Source organism: Podarcis filfolensis (assembly GCF_964270895.1).
Source record: "Podarcis filfolensis genome assembly, chromosome: 15".
In the NCBI taxonomy this organism is placed as follows: Eukaryota; Metazoa; Chordata; class Lepidosauria; order Squamata; family Lacertidae; genus Podarcis; species Podarcis filfolensis.
In genome coordinates this window covers 36,211,913-36,234,275 of record NC_139618.1, presented here as the reverse complement: position 1 = coordinate 36,234,275, position 22,363 = coordinate 36,211,913, and the positions used below count along the sequence as shown (strand labels likewise).

At 44.2% G+C, this 22,363-nt stretch overlaps 1 protein-coding gene across 2 annotated transcripts in view; it reads left to right on the top strand.

Annotated features, from left to right (window-relative positions):
• The window catches only part of UNC5D (unc-5 netrin receptor D), a 410,127-nt gene extending 396,198 nt beyond the window's left edge, over positions 1–13,929 (top strand). For both annotated transcript variants that reach the window (XM_083588433.1, XM_083588434.1), the window contains one exon: positions 11,555–13,929. In XM_083588433.1, coding sequence (XP_083444559.1) covers positions 11,555–11,759 — 205 coding nt within the window. In that variant the 3' untranslated portion in view covers positions 11,760–13,929. The remainder of the gene's footprint in view (positions 1–11,554) is intronic.
• Positions 13,930–22,363: the final 8,434 nt, after the last annotated feature.

The window sequence follows — 22,363 nt, the reverse complement described above, 5'->3', positions numbered from 1 at the left end:
CAAGCTGTACGCCATGTCAGACAGGGAAATGCAGGAGTTGAGGGAGTTTATTGACAAAAACCTGAAGAGAGGTTTCATCAGAGAGTCCAGAGCGGTGGGGGGCAGCCCAGTGTTTTTTGTGGACAAAAAAAACACGGATAAACCGAGATTGGTCGTGGACTACCGGCGGCTGAATGCCGTGTCAGAACCAGTGACTTTCCCCATGCCCAGGATTGATGACATTTTGACCAGGGTGAGGAAGGGAAAGATATTCACGAAACTGGACCTGAGAGGAGCGTACAACCTGATACGAATAAAGAAGGGGGATGAATGGAAGACAACGATGTTCACCCCCCTAGGGGCTTTCGAATATCTTGTTATGCCCTTTGGATTACAAGCAGGCTCCGCCTGTTTTCAATCGCTCATGAACCATGTACTGGGACCTTTGCTCTACAAGAATTGTGTGGCATTCCTCGATGACGTGCTGATATATTCAGAGAATGAGGAGCAGCATGTAAAGGATGTCAGGGAAGTGCTGAGCCAACTGCAAGCAAACCAGTTGTGGGTGAAATTGGAGAAGTGTCAGTTCCACACCAAGGAGGTGGAATTCCTGGGGTACCGCCTATCAGACAAGGGATTAGCCATGGATCCAGGCAAGGTCCAGGCGGTGCTGGAATGGAAGACACCGAAAACGAAAAAAGATGTGCAAAGGTTCTTAGGGTTTGGGAACTTTTACCGTAAATTCATCAAGAACTTTGCCCACTTAACGGCTCCCATCACGGACTGTCTAAGCAGCAAGAAGAAATTCGTTTGGACGGCGGAGGCGGAGCACGCTTTTGAGGAATTGAAAAAGGCATTCGCTTCGGAAGAACAGCTCCTGCATGTGGATTTACAAAAACCCATGAGAGTGGAAACTGATGCCTCAGACCGGGCGGTGGGGGCGGTGCTGCTTCAGCCAGGGAGCAATGAGTCGGAATGGAGACCGTGTGCCTTCTTTTCGCGTAAGCTGAACAAATCCGAGAGGAACTACACAGTATATGACCGAGAACTACTCACCATTCACGAAGCGTTCCGGAGATGGAGACACTTACTAATTGGCGCACAGCATAAGGTGCAAGTGTGTACGGACCACAAGAATTTGGAGTATTGGAGAACGGCACGAGTGCTCAACCAACGCCAAGTGAGATGGGCCCAGGAGTTCTCCAAATTCCATTTTGAAATCTGCTATGTGCCAGGTCCAGAAAACATCAAAGCGGACGCTCTCTCTCGCAAACCTGAATATTTGGAGGGGGAGGGAGCGCCAGAAGAGAGACATATTATCCCAGAGGACCACTGGGTGTGTGGTGCAGCCTGGGTGGGGCAAAGAGAACTGGTAGAGGGAACGGTAAATGATGAGTACGCCCAGGATAAGCTCAGAGGTTTAAGGAGAGAGGGAGAAGACCCCGGAGGTTTTGAAGAAAGAAACGGGGCATTGTATTACAAAGGGGCGCTATATATACCCGAAGGGGAATTGAGGGGGAGAGTACTCAAACAGCTGCACGACAATCCCACAGCGGGGCATTTTGGGCAACACAAGACCATGTGGTTGGTGACCAGGGAGTTTTGGTGGCCCAAGGTGAGGGAGGATGTACGGGAATATGTGAGAAGGTGTGACCAATGCCAGAGAGCCAAAGGAGAAAGGCGGGCACCAGCGGGGTTATTAGAACCGTTACCCACACCAGAACGACCGTGGGAGGCGGTGTCGATAGATTTTATGACTGATCTGCCCAAATCCCAGGGGAAAACCGCCATACTAGTCGTAGTAGACCAGTTAACTAAGATGGGTCACTTTGTAGCTTGTTCACATGCAGTCACGGCGGAAGAGACAGCGAAATTGTTTGTAGAACATATTTTTAGGCTGCATGGCGCCCCCTTGAGGCTAGTTTCCGACAGAGGGAAACAGTTCACGTCCAGATTCTGGAGGAAGCTTATGAGCTTGTTGCACGTAGAGGTCAACTTTTCGACTGCCAGGCACCCTGAGACCAATGGGCAGGCGGAGAGGGCAAACGGTATCCTTCAACAATACCTGAGGTGTTATGTCAATGACAGAGAAAACGATTGGGTCGAAAAGTTGGCACTAGCGGAATTTGCTTACAATAATGCAGAGAATGTGTCCACCGGGATGAGCCCCTTTTTGGCTAATTATGGGTGCCACCCCAGGGCGTTTCCAGGGGAAGGAGGAGAGAGATGGAGTGTTCCGGCCGCTGAACTTTTTGTAGAGGAAATGGAAGCGATCCATCGTCAACTCCAACACAACTTAGAAAGGGCCAAAGAAGAATATAAGAGGCAGGCAGACAAGAGCAGAAGGGAAGGTGAAACAATTAGGGTGGGGAGTCGGGTCTGGCTATCTACCCAAGGATTGCCGTTCAAGGGGGGTTGCAAGAAATTGAGACCCAAAAGATTGGGACCATTTGAGGTCATCCAACAGGTCAACCCAGTGGCTTTCAGACTCCGGTTACCGAACCACATGAAACTGCACCCAGTATTCCACAGGTCATTACTGTCACCATACAGGGGGGAAGGTGAAGGGGTATCCACACAGGGGCCAGACATAGAAGAAAGGGAAAGCCGCAACTATGTGGCGGAAATCATCGACTCCAGGTGGAAGGGTAATCAGGTGGAGTATTTGGTCGAGTGGGAAGGGGAACCGGAGTCGGAAAACACCTGGGTGAAGGCAGAGAAGGTCCATGACGAGGTCTTGATCGAAACGTTCCACCAAAGGTTCCCCAGGAAACCTCAGCCAGTAGCGAGGTTCCGGAGGGAGTACTTTGGCACCACCGACGATGAGGAGGAACTGGAGGGATTCAGGGAATCGGAGTTGGAAGGAGGTACAGACTCCGAGGAGGAGGAGTACTTGGAAACTGGAAACAGCAAAAGGTGGAGGGAAGTGTTCGAAACTTCGGAAGATGAGGGAGGTTCCTTCAGGGGTTTTGCTCCCTCGCCTCCCGCAGAGGAGGGGAGGGAAGGGGGTGAAGGGGGCCCTGGAGGGGAGGTGGATGTCAGGGAACTGTCATCTGAGACGAAGGAGGTGAAAGGGCTCATGGAGGGTGAGAGAGACCACTCAGCGGAGGAGGGGACCAGCAGGGGGAGAAGTGGAGTTCCAAGGGAAAGTGAGTCGGAGGGAGGGCTCAGAGACACTTCAAGCGAGAACAGTGGGGAGGTTTCAGGACCTCCCGTAGGGACACCCACTCCTCGGCGGAAACTGTCACGCCGAGAGTCCAGAAGACGCGTTTCCGTTAAGGAGCTTTTATGCTGGAAGAAGTTCCGTAAACGCCCACTGTCCGATTCAACGAGCGATTGATGGAGCCATGCTTAAGGAGCTCCATCACAGACAGAGGTTTGGGGACTTAGCCAAACTCTGAGGGATCAGGATTTTACGCACAAGCAGCTCACCATCCCATCACACCTGATGATAATCATTTTAACCTACCTGAATTTGTAAGGCTTTTCTTAAAAAATGAACATATAGTGTGATTTGTGGAAAGGCCATTGCTCAGCGATAGAGCCCATGCTTTCTGTGCAGAAGTATCCAGATCCAATCCCTGACACCTCCAGAGAGGACTTGCAAAAACTCCTTCCCCAACCTTTGGTCCTAGGTGTCGTTAGACTACAACATGGGAAGGCTGATGCAGGATTACTGAGCTAAGCTGGCCATTGTCTGGCTCAGTGTGAGGCAGCCTCCTATTCTCTTTCTGCAAAGCTCCAAGTTTTACCTGCCTCCTTCCTCCTTCCTGCAGTAGTCCACTTTCTCTCGTACTCTCTTCGGTTCCAATCCCCACTACAGCCTAAAGAGAATGGGCTGATGAACAGGGCTGTTTTCAGCCAGAAGTCAGTTCCAGCATCTCCAATGGCAATGCCACCCAATCTCCCATGGGTGCCATTGCCATCATAAGAGAACAAGGGAGGCATTCATGGTGAGTTCTGACACCTCTTTTTCTAGAAACACAGCACTGCCAATGAGTGAGAAAGCAATAGAAGCAGCTGCTCTTTTTGTTCACTCCCATTGCTTGACAGTTCTCTTCCTCGGCGATGTAAGGACTGAATGGAGGGCAATGGCAAGAGGAAGAGCAGCGCAGCCAGTGGGGGCTGAAATGTGGGCCGCAGTTGATGCCCAGCAAAGCCGATTCTCATGAATGCATCAGCAAGAATAGCCTCAACTATTCTAGCCAGTCATCGTCCCCCCATTTCCTTTCCTGGTTTTATAAAAAAGAATTGGATCAAAATATATGCTTCTGTGCAAGGTGGCTGAGAAGGGTGTTGAATGTGTATCTAAATAATAATTAAAGGTAAAGGTAAAGGGACCCCTGACCATTAGGTCCAGTCGCGGATGACTCTGGGGTTGCGGCGCTCATCTCACTTTACTGGCCAAGGGAGCCGGCCAGCATGACTGAGCCGCTTCTGGCGAACCAGAGCAGTGCACAGAAACGCCATTTACCTTCCCGCCAGAGCACTACCTATTTATCTATTTGCACTTTGACGTGCTTTTGAACTGCTAGGTTGGCAGGAGCAGGGACCAAGCAATGGGAGCTCACCCCATCGTGGGGATTCGAACCGCCGACCTTCTGATTGGCAAGCCTTAGGCTCTGTGGTTCAGACCACAGCGCCACCCGCATCCCATAAATAATAATTAGAAATGGCAATAGTATTAATTAACCTGTACAACCCATCCACAATAATAGTTTCCGTCCAAATTGATACCTTTCCTGCCCATGTGGCAGATGAAGATGATGGCAGCAGACACTGACCCTATGCCTTCTCCTTGGTGGGAATGATGCGCAGTAGCATAGGTTTGCCACTGGGGATCTGTAGCTGTAGTCTCTGGCAAGAAAACTAACTGCTCTAGCTGGGTCCTGCCACCAAGCTACATTCTGTGCCTTGGGGCAGGGGAAAGGGGAGGCAGAAGCAGCTCCCAGGATGTCTGTAGGGTTTTGCTTGTCTTGATCCTGCACACAAATTTTCAAGCAGACTTGTTTGCCTATGGAAGTAGGCGCCTTTGATTGGATAATGCTGGCGCTCTTGTCTGAATCTAAAACAGCCAAGTGGCACAATTTCAGTAGGGGAAAGATTACCTGGATTAGCGATGAGTGGGACCTGCAACAAAATGCTACAGGGCATCCTCGCCTCTTAGCAAGAGGACTGCTGTTCAAGGGTCTTGTCCGCAGTGGCTGTCGAGAATGCCCAGCCTTTATTGGGGGCTTAGTTGTATTTGTTGTGAAGATGCCAGCATGGCGATATACCTTCGACTTTCTCAGTAGTCCCATTGCAGGTCTATTTCCATTAGCACTCAGCAGCTCATCAGTTTGGGAATGATGTCTTCCCTGTCTCCACCCCCATCGTTCTACCCAGACACTGAGGTCCAGCACCGAGGGCCTTCTGGCGGTTCCCTCACTGCGAGAAGCCAAGTTACAGGGAACCAGGCAGAGGGCCTTCTCGGTAGTGGCGCCCTCCCTGTGGAACGCCCTCCCACCAGATGTCAAAGAGAACAACAACTACCAGACTTTTAGAAGACATCTGAAGGCAGCCCTTTTTAGGGAAGCTTTTAATGTTTGATGTATCACAGTATTTTAATATTCTTTTGGAAGCCGCCCAGAGTGGCTGGGGAAACCCAGCCAGAGGGGCGGGGTATAAATAATAAATTATTATTATTATTATGAAGGTAAAATTTAAAAGGATTTGCATTTTTATCTTTTTAATCAGCAGACCTGGGAAACAAGTGGGTGAGGGCTGAATCCAATGTCAGTCCTGCTCAGAGTAGACAAATTGAAATGAATGAACCCAACTGAGTCGTGTCCTTTTACCTTCTACTCTGAATGGGACTGCGTCCAACCCACAGAACCCAACTTGCTATTCTGAATTTAAAACTTTAAAAAGGTTGAGCCTCCGTTGAAGAAGCTGAACGCTTGTACTTCTTTCTTTTCACAAAGAAAAGGGAGAAGAGAATCTCATTAACAGGCAAGCCAAATTCTGTACCTTTTTAAACAAGTGGATCTCTTCCCAAGCTCCTATCCTGGGCATTTGTTAGACTTGTTTGGAACTAGCTGTGCCTTCTGGAACTGAAGCATGTGTGTTTTCTATTGGCTACACTAATTGCTCATGGAAGGAAGGAACAAGGCACCAGAGGCAAATTGGAGCTGGATGCTTTCTGGATGTTTGAAACAACTATCCAGCCTGCAGTCTGTTTTGTATGGATTTTGAACCAAGATATGTGGTTTTTAGAACAAGCGAGTGCAGGTGGCTGAGCTGGCTGGCTGGCTGTCTTTTTTTTCTGGGGGTTTGTTGTCGTTGAGTTCCTTGTGTTTCCTTGCTAGGAACATTGTTCAGCTATCTATTATTAATGAAAAGACTGGAAAGGGACTACTTGGTTGCATTTCTGGCAGAGAGACTGCACACGTGAGCAGTATATTAACATTGTCTACCGTGACCGTAAATGACGCAGCACTAGAAATCACCAGAGAAACAGTGGGAGCTTCAGGTCCTCCATCTCATTGCACTGCAGATAATTCCTCTGCATTGTGCATTTCAGGGATGTCCAACCTGTGGCCTTCCATATATTGTTGGCCTCCAGCTCCCATCAGTTCTGACTCTGGGCAGTGCAGCCTGCTGTTAGAGAGGAACAGAGTTGTCAATTTCAGTTTCTAATTTCACTAAACTTAAGATAATTCCACCCCATTTTTGCATCGATTTGCCATTTATTTATTTTAAAATCTGCACAAAAAAGGTATGCGTTTTCATGCTCATGTATCTTTCAAATATATGGAATTTTGTCCAATGTGCACATTTTGGCAAGGAATTTTTTCATAGGCTTTGCATGTTATTCTTCATTAATATATGCATTTCTGTTCACACATATTTCTGGTTGGAGAACCACACCACTGAATTCAGAGACATGTGACTCTTGAAGGACAGTTGTGGTTTGCTTTGTTTATTGGTTGGAGGAGTGTGAATTAGGTAGGTGCACATTAAAATCTGAACCCAGTGAGTTCCCCTTTGTCCCTAGTTGGAGTCTAGCATCATCTGGATTGCTATAGATTTCCTACCCCTGGTGTGCTTGCACACACATACATAGGTGCCCATTCAAGCTGTTCATGGTTTGTTTTTTTTTTAAAAAAAGGACACTTTGGTTTTTGTGGTCTATGGCTATGGTCATCCTGGAACTGAAGGAGTGAAAAGATTTTGGGGGAAGGGATGTTGCTTCTCTTAGGCAAGTCACTAGTTTTTGCATTTTATATTTTGCAATCTGGAATGGCAATCTCAGTGATACCCAAACTATTATGCCACTTTGAACAGTCATGGCTTTCTCCCAATGAATTCTGGGAGCTGAGAGTTGTTAGGAGACCCCTGTTCCCTTCACAGAGCCATGGTTCCCTGGGTCGTTTACCAATCAACCCATCTCCCCAGGGAACCATAGGAACTATGGGTTTTTGAAGGGGATTTTACTGAGACTTTTCATGGGCACCATAAGAACTATGTGTGGGGAAGGGGGCAGCACACTGGTGCCTACAGGTGTCACTCTGACAACCCCTGTTATAGCCGTATCTGATGTTTGTAGGTGAGGGTGGGCACAGGGCTGAATGTGGCATGTATAGAGCCCTATCAATCATTAAAAGATCACACTAGCATTATTTCTAGAATCCTTGCAACAACCCAGTAAAGCTGGTATTATTAGCTTCCTCTTAATTGCACATGGGGAGCAGAGACTGAGGGCCAAACAACATGTATCATGGCATCATAATAACTCAGGATCTACTGGTTGTATCTCAGATGTTTAACTATAGCGACTTTCCCCATCTAGGCTAGATGCCTGAAATGAAGAAAACTAACCAGGAGCAGTCTGCTGTGTGAAAGGGCTGTGAGCTTAGTTCAGCTCTCATGCCGAAAACAAATTCCTAGGCTCAGATTGCGCTCAGAAACACCTTGCTCTCTAATTCCCAACTCTGGCTTTTGCACCTAGCTCTGGTTGGCAGATCTTGTGATTCTAGGAACAACAAAAATAACCCCAAAGTAGATCCAACATGAAGTCTGTCCAACCCTACTTTAGGCTCAGAAGAATTTACTCTAATAAGCCAATAGTCTGAACTTTGAGAACATAGCACTATTAGGACAATGTAGCTGCTGTACCAGGGACGCGGGTGGCGCTGTGGGTTAAACCACAGAGCCTAGGACTTGCTGATCAGAAGGTCGGAGGTTTGAATCCCCGCGACGGGGTGAGCTCCCGTTACTCGGTCCCTGCTCCTGCCAACCTAGCAGTTCGAAAGCCCGTCAAAGTGCAAGTAGATAAATAGGTACCGCTCCGGCAGGAAGGTAAACGACTTTTCTGTGCGCTGCTCTGGTTCTCCAGAAGCGGCTTAGTCATGCTGGCCACATGACCCGGAAGCTGTATGCCGGCTCCCTCGGCCAATAAAGCGAGATGAGCGCCGCAACCCCAGAGTCGGTCACGACTGGACCTAATGGTCAGGGGTCCCTTTACCTTTAGCTGCTGTACCAGAGGCAATGCAGCAATGTCTTGGATTGAATGGAAAGCAAGAAAGCTTACAGTTATTTGTTTATTGATTGAGGTAAAAAGTTGCCTGAACAAGTAAAGATGTGTAGTAGTGGGTCTATCCCCCAATGTTCCCAAGAATGCAGGTGCCTCTTGGGCCTTTGTACTTGAAGGGGGCTGCAGTATGAACACACTTTGAAGCCTTTGTGCAGTTGGGGATCCCGATAGGGAAGGTTCCATCTCAGCTGAACACACATAGAAACTAGGAACGAAAGAGAAATTTCATTCAATTTACATCTCAAGATGAACCTGTCTAATTCACACTTTCCACATCAATATGCAAACCAAAACACAGCCTTCCTTTGAAATTCACACTTCTCTGAATTTTGCCATGTAGTTCTCCAGCCAAGTAATATGTACAAAAATGCATATATTCATGAAATAACATGCACAAATGAAGCCTGGTGGGGGAACATTGCTTTGCAAAAGTGTGCATATTAGGATAAATTTTCACAAAAATTCTGGTAAATATTCATAAGGACTTAAAAAAATAATAATTGCAAACTGATGTGGGAAACTGAACTTAAGATTGGAAAAAATGAGAAACTGAGAGAAAGCAAAATTGAGAGATTTCACTTATCCCTGTTAGAAAGTCTGTTCAGACCATCATCCTTAACAGAGAGAGGTCTGAGAGGAGCCAGGGCACTCATGTGTACGCCCTTTCTCCTCTGCACACTTGTAGCCCCCATGAGTTCAGGCAAACCCTGGAAGAAGGGTGAAGAGCTCTGCAGAAGGTTGGGATCCAGCGCTGAGCCTGTACTCTGAGCAATATTTACTTATTTCAGCTCAGCACTTAATCAGGAAGCTTAGATCTGACATTTTGCCAGGCATTATGTGGTAAAGGTTTGGATGACTTTTCGCAAAGTGCTCTGGTCCTCTCGGCTTTAGCTGGTAAACTAACTATATCTAGCATCTAAGTTTCTGTATGTTCATATGCAAGGAAAAGTCGGCTCATATTTTCCATTTAGCATATTAACCCATCTCTTCTACTTCGTGCTGCTTCTAGGATTTAGCAAAGATACCTCATGATCAGCACCGTTGAAATGGTACTTCCAGGCCCTGAGCTGATTCACACATGCACCAACACCTAGGCATCTCACTGGTGACACACCCAGATATCTCACCACTTGGTGGTGATGAGCCACAGCTAAACACAAGAACTGCCTCCACTGAAATGTAATATGCATGAGATAACATAAGAGTGTATGAAAAAGTCTGTGGTGATAAATTTCACATAGTCAGTGTGATATGAAGCAGTGGACCCACACTTATGTGAACTGACCTCAGTCACTATCTGAGAAGTTCTTTGAGCGATTGTAGTTCCACAGAGATTTAATTCCAGAAAGCCTTACATGGATGTATTATGTATAATAAGCTGTATGTAAATATGACTATGCATATGCATGCTTGCTAGCTTGCTAGTTTTACTTGGATGATTATTCCCAGAGGAAATAACACAAGTCAATTTGTCAAAAGGCACAGTCTCTTAATAGCACAGTCTGAAAATAATATGCATTCAGAAACCAGTTTGTTCCAGCAGGTCTTGCGCAAATAAATGCCCTGAACGTTCCCATCAATCTTGTGTGCGCACTTTAGCAAAATATATAAAAAATGGCTTATGAAGAAAGGCAACTAAAAAAAAAATCAAGTTCCATGCCAAAGCACACCAAACCTTGCATACAAACTCACAGTATTTGCTTGTGCCATGGTGATTTGTTACTAAATTATGGATTATGCTTTAGAAGTCCTTGTTATTTACACTGGGATGCAGATACCTTTGTTCATGCAAACAGCCTTGTTTATCCAGCTCTCTAAAAAGTCAGTGTGTTGCTACCACTTAGCCAAAGCATTCCTTTCCAAAAAAATGCACTGCTATTCCTGTGTGCCATCGTGATATTAAGCCTATTATTTAGAAGCAGAGTATTTTCGTGAAATGTGCAGTCTGTGGATTGTATCCAGTGTTCTCTGTCTGTTAATGCAAGTGCTCATGTGAGTTTTAGTCTTGTGGAACAGATGAATCTAACCCAACAGTTGTGCTAGTGGAAACTCATCACTCAATGTATTGCGCAGTCTATTGTGCAACTAAGGTTGCATTCAGACACTTTATTTTGTTTCTCTGGCCCTTTCTTACTTGATCAGTTCTGCATTCTCTGTGACATAAAAGCCACTTCTGAAGTCTAGCAGAAACTCAGTACTCATTTCTATGTTAGTTGCTTCCAGAAAAGAAAAGAAAATCCTGTTAACTTGGAAAATTATCGGACAAAATCTGAGGCGGCATTTTGGCATACTGTACTTTCCTGCTATTTTCATGGTTGGATCGTGGGGAAACAGAAACAGCATGCACATAAAGGTGGTGACATGTCCAATGACGTCCACGGTTACATCACACCACACCCATTGGTGTGAATGAATTTAGTGTGACATGTGGCTTATTGATTAAAAAAAAAAACCTCACAGTTCCATAATGCAACAGGTAGCTCAGTCAGTAGAGCATGAGACTTTTAATCTCAAGGTCAGGGGTTTGAGCCCCACCAATGATCTACTGCAGACGTCCAGTAATCTACAGGTAGATCACGATCTACCTGTTGGACATGCCCTGAACTAGATGACCCTCGTGGTCCCTCCAAGTCTACATTTCTATGATTCTACGCAGTGTAACAGGAACATTAAAAAATGCGAAAGGCATGCTAGCATTATAACCTGGAAAACATATGGAGTAAGCCCCACGTCTGAATGTGCCCCAAATTACCTGCTTATGCATTCTCTTGTTCAACAATGTTCTCCTGGCACAAGACATTTCAGCAGTGGAACATTTAAGAGAACTTAACTTAGTGCTGCATTGGCTGCAACCTTAAAAGTAGTTAGATTCAAAAGTTCCTCCCTACGTTTCCCAGAGATCGCCTGAGTTTTGCAAGCAACCCTACCAAGTATCTGTGAGGGGGGCAGTCAGTCATCATCCTGAACCCTAACCCCTTTGTTTTTGCCTCTCTCATTTAGGAATTTGTCTTACTTTGCTACCCAGCGCAGCCCATCTGCTGTTATTTTGGACTTGTGGGAAGCCAGGCATCAGCACGATGGCGATTTAGACTCTCTAGCCTGTGCACTGGAAGAGATAGGAAGGACACAGCCCAAAAACTCTAATCTAACAGAAACTCAAATCGAGGAGTCCAACTTCAGCTACAGCAGACAAAATGGACTTTAGTCATCACTTTCGAAGAACTGATAGCCAGCTTGGACTTTGTAACTGAGGGAATTCCTGTGAGCCGGAAGAAACCATGTGCTACAATCACACATCCTTTCCATGATTCATTGGCTCTCTCCTTCACGCCATCAAACCAATTTGCATCTGGAGGAACAGAAGAAGCTGGCAAGCCATAAAGAAGACCCAGGCCCCTTTACACAACTGTTGCTGTAAGAGGGTGGGGAAAACAATCTCCCAATGAAGATTAAAGATTAAATCACAATGAAGATTAAATTTGATACTTAAGTGCAGAAAATGAGTACGATCTTTTGGCTACCACAACCAAGAGAGGAAAAGATTAAAATTATGGAATATTTAAAAGACGCCTGGATTTTTCTAAATCTTAGACCTCTCTGTGTTTTGGTTTGCTCAGTTGTTTCTTCTCTATGTGTTTTGTGGCTTTCTTGTTTAGTTTTCAACTAAAGCCAAGCAGCGTGGGCACTCACTGAGACAATGGCCATTTAGGGGGCTCAGGTAAGATGGAGCTGGTGCCACAATCACCACTAGAAAGAGGGGGGAGGACAGAAAACAATGAATTGCTAGAAGTTGGTATCTGCCTTGGGTACAAAAACTATGTGTGATTAACCTGCTTTTTAAGAAAGTGGTTGGGTGCATTAATATTAGGATGTGCACTGACTGCAAGATTTGGTTTGGGCTGCAATTTGGCACTTTGGAAAGCAGCTTACCTTGGTTGGAGGTGCTGTGTGATTTGACTCAGAGGCCATCAGAGTCTGCTTCAATCGCTCCATCCTCTCCACTTCTGGAAATTTTTTAAATGGGGCTGTAAAATTTCCTTCCTTTTCACAGAAGTGGGTAAAATTTGAAGGTATTGTAGAGTCTCAAGAGTGGATTAACACCACTGAATTACAGGCAAATAAGTGCAACTTAATTTTTTTTTAAAAAAGCAGAAATATCTGTAACTTTTTAATATTTTGGCAGAATTGAATGAAATATGCAGGTAAGGCTGCCCTTTCTTGGGGCACGAATTTCTCCAAATTTCAGAAGGATGCATTCATTGGTTTTATTCCAAGGACAGCCATTATAGGGTGGGTAAAATCACTTAGTCTCCTAGTGTTTTGTGGGGATTCAGTTAGAAAAGTTGCCCCTAGGTAAGAAATCTGCCAAATTGCAGACAAATTGGTTCAGGGGCTTTTGTGCTAGGCACTTTAAAAGTTGGTTTTGGGGTGAGAAGGGATTTTCTTTTCAGGTAAAATGATTTCCTCCGCTTATAAGCATTCACAGTTGAACTCTCCTTCTGCCCTCTCCCCACCCTGGCATCATGATAACCTTAGATACGTTAGTTTGCTCTTGGCAGACATTTCTCTGCAGCACCATTGAAAACATCATGGTTTGGATGGCTGAGGCACCATAAAGTGCTTCAGTAGTCTCTACTTTGACTTGTGGATAGCACAACCCATTGCCAAAATGGACAAGTCCAAAATCCCCCCAAGACACCCCAGTTCATCCAAAGTTCATCCTAAGTAACATCTCTTTACTCACATAAGAAGATTGGACTCAGGAGACACGTGGTTAGATCTCCTGACTTTTTAAATAAAAAATAAAATCGGTTTTGAGGAGTTCCCCATAATTTTTAAATTGGAGCATGCCCAGTGGAGGGCGTTTTTCCAACCCTTTCCCTGGTTAGAGTCACTCTTCCCACAGGTGCTATTAGACCTCAGGAAAAAAATCACAAATATCTGTGTCATACCAGTATTTTGTCCCCCAGTGGGTGTGTATGTGGGAGAGCTAGATTAAGATCAAGGAAACTGGAAGGGAAGCTTTCCTGCATTGCTGCTCCCATTATCAGAGACCCGTGTGGCACTTTTGCATGGCTGGGGGTGGAATTTTCTGAAAATCTCAATGTGGAGCTTATCTACACGAATCTTTTCTCATTCCCATTTTGCTCATTGATCTTGACAAGAAGTGAGCTATTTCTTTTTACTAGTTCTCCTAAAACTATGAACAAATATTGCATATTATATGCATTATTATACAGGTACATATAAAATTATATGCATATACACACCAGGTTTCCTAAAGTAGCCAGCACATAAATAGATACATTAAACAATGCATATAACTGTATTAAAAATACTTATATGTTAATACTTATAAAATTATGCTGCAGAAATATGGTGCCGCCTCGTGCTTGACTTTTTTATATGTATTACACGTTATATATATGTATTTGCATATAATTAGTTGACCTTCTTTAAAGAGAAAGCAGGGCACAAGCATGTTGGATGTAAGAGATGGTCAGATGCAGGAAAAATTCAGCTGTGTCAGGACTTCCAGATTTCAGGTATAAATCTTCCTTCTCCATTTCTAGATGACATTCATATCATGCATTTAAAGCTTTATGATACTGGTTCTCCCTCAAAGAACTATGGGAGCTGTAGTTTGTTCAGTATGCTGAGAGTTGATAGGATAAACCTATTCCCCACACAAAGCCACAATTTCTAGATTTCCCTCTGAAGAAGGATTGGTTGTGCTGTGGGAGAGGAGCAGCTCTACCCCATACCCTCCAACATTTCTCCAATGAAAATAGGGACATCCTAAGGAAAAGTGGGACATTCTGGGATCAAATCAGAAAATGAGACAGCTTCTGTAAATCCCTGGAAAATAGGGACAATTGGAGGGTCTGCTATCCCTGAGCTAAGACACTTCAAAACAATGACAGAGTGAAAGCCGCTGAGATATTTTCACTTTCATTTCCTTGTTGCATTAATTTTTGGAACTCCCTCTTTTGCTAATTAGTGTTCCCACTGGGCCTTGGCCTAAGGACTTTGGAATCCTTCAAGCAAGAGTGGGGAGCCTGTGGCCCTCCAGATGCTGTAGGACCCCCAACTTCCACCAGCTGCACCCACCTTGGCCACATCATGGCTGCCACTGGTTCCTCACTCCTGTTTTAAAGGTACACGTGAGAGGAAGTGAGAGGCCCCGAGACCATATAACACTGGTCCTGAGAGATCTGCTGTGGCTCCCAGTATGTTTCCAAGCACAGTTCAAAGTGTTGGTGCTGACCTTTAAAGCCCTAAACGGCCTTGGTCCTGTATACCTGAAGGAGCATCTCCACCCCCATCATTCAGCCCAGACACTGAGGTCCAGCTCCGAGGACCTTCTGGTGGCTCCCTCACTGTGAAAAGTGAGGTTACAGGGAACCAGGCAGAGGGCCTTCTTGGTAGTGGTGCCTGCCCTGTGAAACACCCTCCCGTCAGATGTCAAGGCAATAAGCAATTATCTTACTTTTACAAGACATCTGAAGGCAGCCCTGTTTAGGGATGTTTTTAATGTTTAATGCTGCATTGTGTTTTTAATATTCGGTTGGAAGCCGCCAAGAGTGGCTGAGGAAACCCAGCCAGATGGGCAGGGTATAAATATTATTATTATTATTATTATTATTATTATTATTATTATTATTATTATTAGATGCCTCTGACTAAAGAGCTTAGTTGGGCAGGTTGGGGGTATTTCTGGTTAGCAGATTTTTTCCCCCCAATACTTGGTAGTTTTTTCAGACAAAATTACACTTTCAGAAGCTCTGAAAAATAGATAGATTCTTCCCAATCTGGTCAGGTATATACTGAATATGTATCTCTGTATCCTGGCCTCTTTGAGTTTTTAGAACCCACCCTATTCTTGTGACTGAAACCTGTTTTAACTTTTTTCCTATTGCATTTCAAATGGTTGTAATCTACCCTGGGACCTGGTGGGTAATGAATTGAAATAATAATTATAATTATTTGTCTGGCAAAAAAGGGATCATGCCCTTTTTTTTACCCTTCAGATTGGCAGATTTATTTAGTAGTCGTGTGATAATAATTATTATATAATATAATTACAATATATAATTCTATAATATAATTCAAAAAATTATAATAAGTACAGGTATTACAATAAGTACAATGTACAATTAGTGTACTATCATAGCTGCAAACACACACACACACACACACACACACACACACAAATAAATAAATAAATAAATAAATACCAAAATTACAAAATGGGGGAACCCCAGTTCCGTAGCTCTGTAGGAAGAGGAAAGATACTCACTCAACCAAAGACCACTTGGGTTGACCAGTTGTCAAAAAAAGCATGCAGGAACAGCACAAGATGCCCCTCAGATTTGTCTTTCCATTGCCCCTAACTCCTATGAGCTCAGGGTTCATGGTGTTCACCCCTCTGTGCCAATCAGAAGCTGCAGAAGCCCCGTCGGACATTCAGCTTCCAAAAATAGTTTGCAAACCAGAACACTCACTTCTGGGTTTGCGGCGTTTGGGAGGCAAAACATTCGAGAACTAAGCTGTTTGAAAACCAAGGTACGACTGTGTATCCCTGGAACAAGTGAGAGGGTCATGCAAGCTCATTCTGTCCCCACCGGGCAGCCAGACTCCTCCACTGTGACACATGCAGCAGGTACAAGAAGAGACTCCATGCAAGCCTCAATATATGTGCCCAGGAGCAACACGAGGCAGAGACATAGCTCAGTTGCAAGAGCATCTTCCTTGAGAAGGTACCAGGTTCAATCCCTAGCACCTCCAGGGCTGGGAGAAGCTCCTGTCTGAAACCCTGGAGAGCTGATGCCAGTCCGTGTAGACAATACTGAGTAAGATGGACCATGTTCTGATCATATCAGGCAGCTTCTTCTCCTCCTGTCAGGTCTGAATGTGGCTACCAAGCACATCAGTGGTCATGGGTGAAGCTATCCCACAAGCCCCCGTGAACCCCCCATGTGTTCCAAAAATGCCAGGAGGCATCTGAACTGCTTGTTTCCGTGTTTCATTAAACAAAACACGGCAGGATTAAAATTACTGCCAGAAATAACTAGTTGAATGTGGGATCCATTATTGTTAAGACACACACACCAGGGGGTGATGGAGAGAACATGCTTTTTTCCAGCTCTTTTAGATCTGAAGTTTATTGCACTCAGTTAATTATGATTCAAGATGTTCCTTGGTGTGTTTTCTAAATACAGACTGCTAATTAAACAGACTCAAGAAAATTGTCAAAACCTAGCCAAAGCACTCTGCTGATTTCCCGATCTTTTGTTCTGATGCTGTGACCGTAAAAAATGTTCTCACACTGTATGTTTTCTAAGTGTTCCCAAACTTTCTTTCAATGTGTGAGAGAGATGATTGCATATAAACCGTTCAAAGCTCTTGCACTTAAAAGGAGACAGTCGTTCTAGTGATTTATGGTTGATATCTTCCCCTAGAACCTCTCAAAACATATTATAGGGAAGATACAAAGAAGGCTAAAAGATGCATTATTTTTTAGTTTTTTATATTAGTTTTTTAAAGCATAAAAATGTTTTGCTACCTTTAACAAGTACTTTGTCAATCCCCCTTTCTCTTAAAAAAGTGGGGGGTGGCAATAAAAATATTATAGGATTTTATGGCTCTTCTGCTGCTGGTAGATGAAGTTTCCATTTAAGTCTACCAAGCAGACCTTTCCTTAAGTTTACAGGTTTTTAATCTAGACGCGTAAGACTGCCAAATCAATGTTGTCAACACCTGTAAATTAACTTTATGATGCTGCATGGCAGAATGGCAGTGCACATTATTGGGGTGGCAATTTTTAGAGTTTGTGCATTGAAATGACTCTAAATGGTGAGGATTGGGGAGTTGAGGAGAGAAAGATGAACTGTGGCCAAACCAGGCATATAAATGATAAAACAATAAAACAGGGGAAGCTCAGGCCCTGTGGCTGAATGTGGCCCTCCATGTTTCTCAATCTGGCCCTCATAATTCCACCCAAGTCACACCCCTCACTGCCCCTATTTTGCAACCTGAGCGTATTATTATTATTATTATTATTATTATTATTATTATTAACATTTGTATCCCACCTTTCCTCCAAGGAGCTCAAGGTGACATACAAAGTTCTGCTCCTCATTATATGCTCACAACAACCCTGTGAAGTAGGCCAGACTGAGAGACAGTGACGAATCCAAAGGTCTCGCAGTGCGCTTCATGGCTGGTAAAGGTAAAGGGACCCTTGACTGTTAGGTCCAGTCACAGATGACTCGGGGGTTGTGGCGCTCATCTCACTTTATTGGCCGAGGGAGCTGGTGTACAGCTTCCGGGTCATGTGGCCAGCAGAACTAAGCCACTTCTGGCGAACCAGAGCAGCGCACGGAAATGCCATTTACCTTCCCGCCAGAGCGGTACCTATTTATCTACTTGCACTTTGACATGCTTTCGAACTGCTAGGTTGGCAGGAGCAGGGACCAAACAACGGGAGCTCACCCCATCGCGGGGATTCAAACCGCCAACCTTCCTGATCGGCAAGTCCTAGGCTCTGGTTTAGACCACAGCGCTACCCGCCACTCACATGGCTGAGTGAGGATTAAAACCCTGTCTCCAAGATCCTAGAAACAGAACACTGATTTCTTTCTCAACCCTACTAGGCTCCTTACAGGCTGCAGCACACCCAACCTTTTTCTCAGAACCCACCCTCCTCAGTAACTATCCACACCCCCACAGAAAAACATTTAAGTTCCACAACAGCCACAACATTATGGTGGCATCTATGAGCCTCTTAGCTTCTGCACAGAAAGTGGCACAGAAATGTTCTCCCACAACCCTTTAGATGTTTTTCAGCACCTCAGTTGTTGTTGTCTCCTAATGCTTCACAGCTGCTGAATAAACTGAGTGAAAACAATTTCAGTTTGCTGCCCATCATCTTCCAGCATTGCTTACTGTTTGTGGTGTCAGCTGGAGTTCTGGTTGGTTACTGACTCTTTTACAGGTTTCCACCAGCAACTTTGAAAATAACATCCCGTTATTTCAATTATCTAAATGCTATCATGATGAAAGGCACAAAGAGATGATGATTGGTCATGGGGTGGAGGAAGTGTGCATATTACGGAGAGTCACTTTATTGTAATAATAATAATAATAATAATAATAATAATAATAATAATAATAATAATAAATGAAGACAGGTGTGCTACTTGTGCTATTTGCCCTGTATGTCTGCCAGAATTAGTTTCCAGCACCAAGGCATCTGGATTCAGAGGTGTTTGCTGTGCACCACAGCCTTCTTCAGGCATCCTGATGCAATGAACAGCATTCATGGAAGGAGAAGCTTCCTGTCTCTGCCCATCATCCCCATCATCCCCACCGCCCAACATCATACAAAACTGTCATTACTGAGTCAGACCACTGGCCCCCCTAGCTTGATATTGTCTGATCCAGTGGCAGCGCTCCAGACAGGGAATATTTCCCTGCCCAAACTGAAGATGCCCAGGATTCAACCTAGGACCTTCTGCAGGCAAAAGAGTTGCTCTGCCACTGACTCACAGCCCTTCCTCCCTTTTGGCAGAAGTTGGAGGGTGATTATGTGTGAAGTGGGAGGACTTCTGTCCTCATAGAGCTCCCTCCACAATGTATTTTGGATAGGGATGCTGATGGAATCGGGCAAACTCAGGTCCCAGTTGCTTTCAACAATATTGTATGGGGGTGGGGGTGGCGGAACCTTACAGATGGGTGGATATGACCATATGCATCTTTGCTCATTACTTGGTTGGAGACCTGCATTGCAAAATTCAGAGACCTGCAGATTTTGAAGGAAGGCTGTGCATATTGCCTCAGAAAGTGCAGATTAGGTAGATTCAGATTAAATGCAAACTGGACTGAATTTCTCCCTCATCCCTGGTACCCTCATGGCTCCATGAGGGCAGCTGGGTTTTCTCTCTGTGCACTACTTCCCTGAAAGTGAAAACCCAACATCTGTCTCTCCTACTGCGGGAGCAGTATTCTTTACAAATATGCAGCAGTAGAACAGGGGCATCTCTTCGTTCGCTGCTCCTCTTGGTGTCTGCAATGACCCTTTAGAACTGAGAACAGATTCAGGGCACTTCCAGGCTGTCACTGTTTTCAGGTGGGATTTCAACTGCATACCAACAAATTCAAGTTCTGCCTTTAGAGCTGTTTGGGAGCTCTTGCATAAGAAACCTGTTTTCTACAAAGGACAGAGTTTATTGCAATAAGCAAAGGGAAGGGGAAATATATTAGAAAGTATAGGATGGCAATTGGTTTAATGCAATGCTGTTAATACAAATTTGAATAATTACTCATAAAGTAGTCCATGTCATCTAATCTCCCGACAAATGAGTTGGAATGAATCCGCAGTAAACAAGTTATCTGGAAGTCCTGTCAAAGGCAACCATCATTCATTTCATAGAATCGGAGTTAAGTCTAGCCTCGTTTGGAAACATAGAAGAACAGGGGGGCCACTAGGTGGCGCATCAGAAGATGGCTGACAATAACATCTCTCCGACCCACACGAGGTAATTTGGAGGCTATGATGGGGGTAATTAGCCTCCTTAACCCCACCCAGGATTGTGGGGGGGACGGCCCTTGCCTGCTGTGCCCTATACCACCCCCGAATTTGTGGGGGTGGGGGCACTAGGCACAAAGCCCTCCTGTGGGATTCCGGCACTCCTGGACGCCGTCCCTGATTCGCGCCGCTAGTTGCAAGCATCTTCAAAAGAAACAATTTGGACGAGATAAATTGCACATGCTTCAAGGAAAAAGGGGAGTAAAGACTGCTGACAGAAGAGATCTCTGATAACAAGACAAGAATAAAATATGAGAAGATACGTCAAGATACGGTATGACTGAGGGGGGAGGGGGGGAAAAACCTGCCTTCCTTTTTCTTATGTGATTTAACAAGAATCCCCTCCCCTAATGAGTCAGAAACTAAGGACTTAAGCTGTGGATTTAAGGCTGTGTGGAGATAAACTTTCGAACCAAAGCAATGTTTCAAGATGAAGCTGGAAAGCTAAGAGTTTTGGAATGACGCAGTTAAAAATGCCGTCGCCATTTTGGGAGGCATTGTTGGAGCTCTTGGGTCTGGGAGGAGAAAGAGAGAAATAGAGTTGTTTACATATCGTGGATCAACTTCTCGGTGGGACTTAAGAGCAACAAATGCCAAATTTATGATGGAAAGAGCGATGTTATCTACGAAGGAGATATATGGAAACCATCTGGACTTAGTGGAGGAACGGGAAATCCACACAGGATTATTATTTTGCTTATTGGCTTAAGGAGACTAACAGAAGAGATCGTAAAGGAAAAATAGAAATTATATGAACAAGATATGATGTGGAAACACCAAGATAAGACTGGATAGAATTATGAATTTTGTTTGGACTGATTGGGACTGATTTGGACATTAATGCAGCAATAAGAAGATGATCTGAATCCCCCTTTGGATCTTGAAGTATGGGTTCCCCCAACAAAATTTAAAAATTTGGCTTTGTAATTTGGAATTTATGTGATGTGATTTAATTTGATGTGATTGGCCAGTTAATAAAAATTATTTTAAAAAAAAATTAAAAAAAGAAACATAGAAGAACAGGATTGTGCCTAATTTTAGAACCTACAGCAGACACCCAGCTTCACACAATGGTTCTGCAACTTAGATTAGGATTGGATGCTCAGTCTCCCATCGAAATCAATGGAAAAACTAAAATGAATTAACCAAAAGCCAATGAAAAATGAACAGTATCCGACCCTAATATGGTTTATGTTGGATCTCATCCCCCATAAATTCATTTAAACTTTCAACCAGATACTTCACAATAACAAAATAGGTAAAATATTATCATACACCTCCCCCCCCTTTAGTATTTGTAGCAGTTCTAAAGTCACATTTTGTTTATTCCTGATTACTTAACCTGTATATTTCTCCTGTACACCTACATGGATTTGAACAACCATGCCACTCTCTAAATCTGCTTTCACCAGCTTGGTGCCCTCCAGATGTTGGAGCTGATGGTAGTCATAGTTCTCTTTGAACATTGATCTTTCAAATCAGTGCATGCTAAGGGATCTTGTGAATATCCCTTTTCCAAAACTCCTTTATTTCTAGCACATCAGATTTAGGACTATGGTGATCATATAAAGGAAAGGCAGAATCACGGTAACGTCACTGGACATGGATCACAAATGTTTCATACGTAATTCTAATACATATTGTCCAGATTTTGTGTTTTGCTGTGATGGGGTTGGGGAAATAGTGTTGTGCTTTGTAAGCTGTTTCTAAAGCTGCTTTTGAAATCTTCTGAGTAGGTGTTTGATAGCTTGGGTTAGTGCTTCTTCACAAGAAATGGTACACAAGCTAATGTGTTCTGATGATATAATACCACCCATTCCTTGTGGCCCCAGCGAAACTAGAAATGATATCAAGTGTGAAACTTTAGTTCAGGGGAAGTGTAATTACCTATAGAGTAGTGCAGTTTTCAGACACACAAGACTTTCTTCTTGCTTACTATAGTGCTGTGTTTCTTCTCTCTTAGAAAACCACTTAGTTTGTGCACTCGGTGTGATGACAACACATGATATGCCACCTAAACAAAAGTGCAAGAAAAGAATGGTGTATGAATTAGGCTAGGCTGAGATTACAGATGTGAGAATCTGCCATGCAGAATAAAATGATAGAGAGCCACCTTCCAACATTTCGTCTATTGGTAACAGGCTTCTCATACTATGATAGCTTTTTTCATTCCTGCTTTTTCCTCTCCTCCTATAAACCATCCCAGCAACATTTTATAG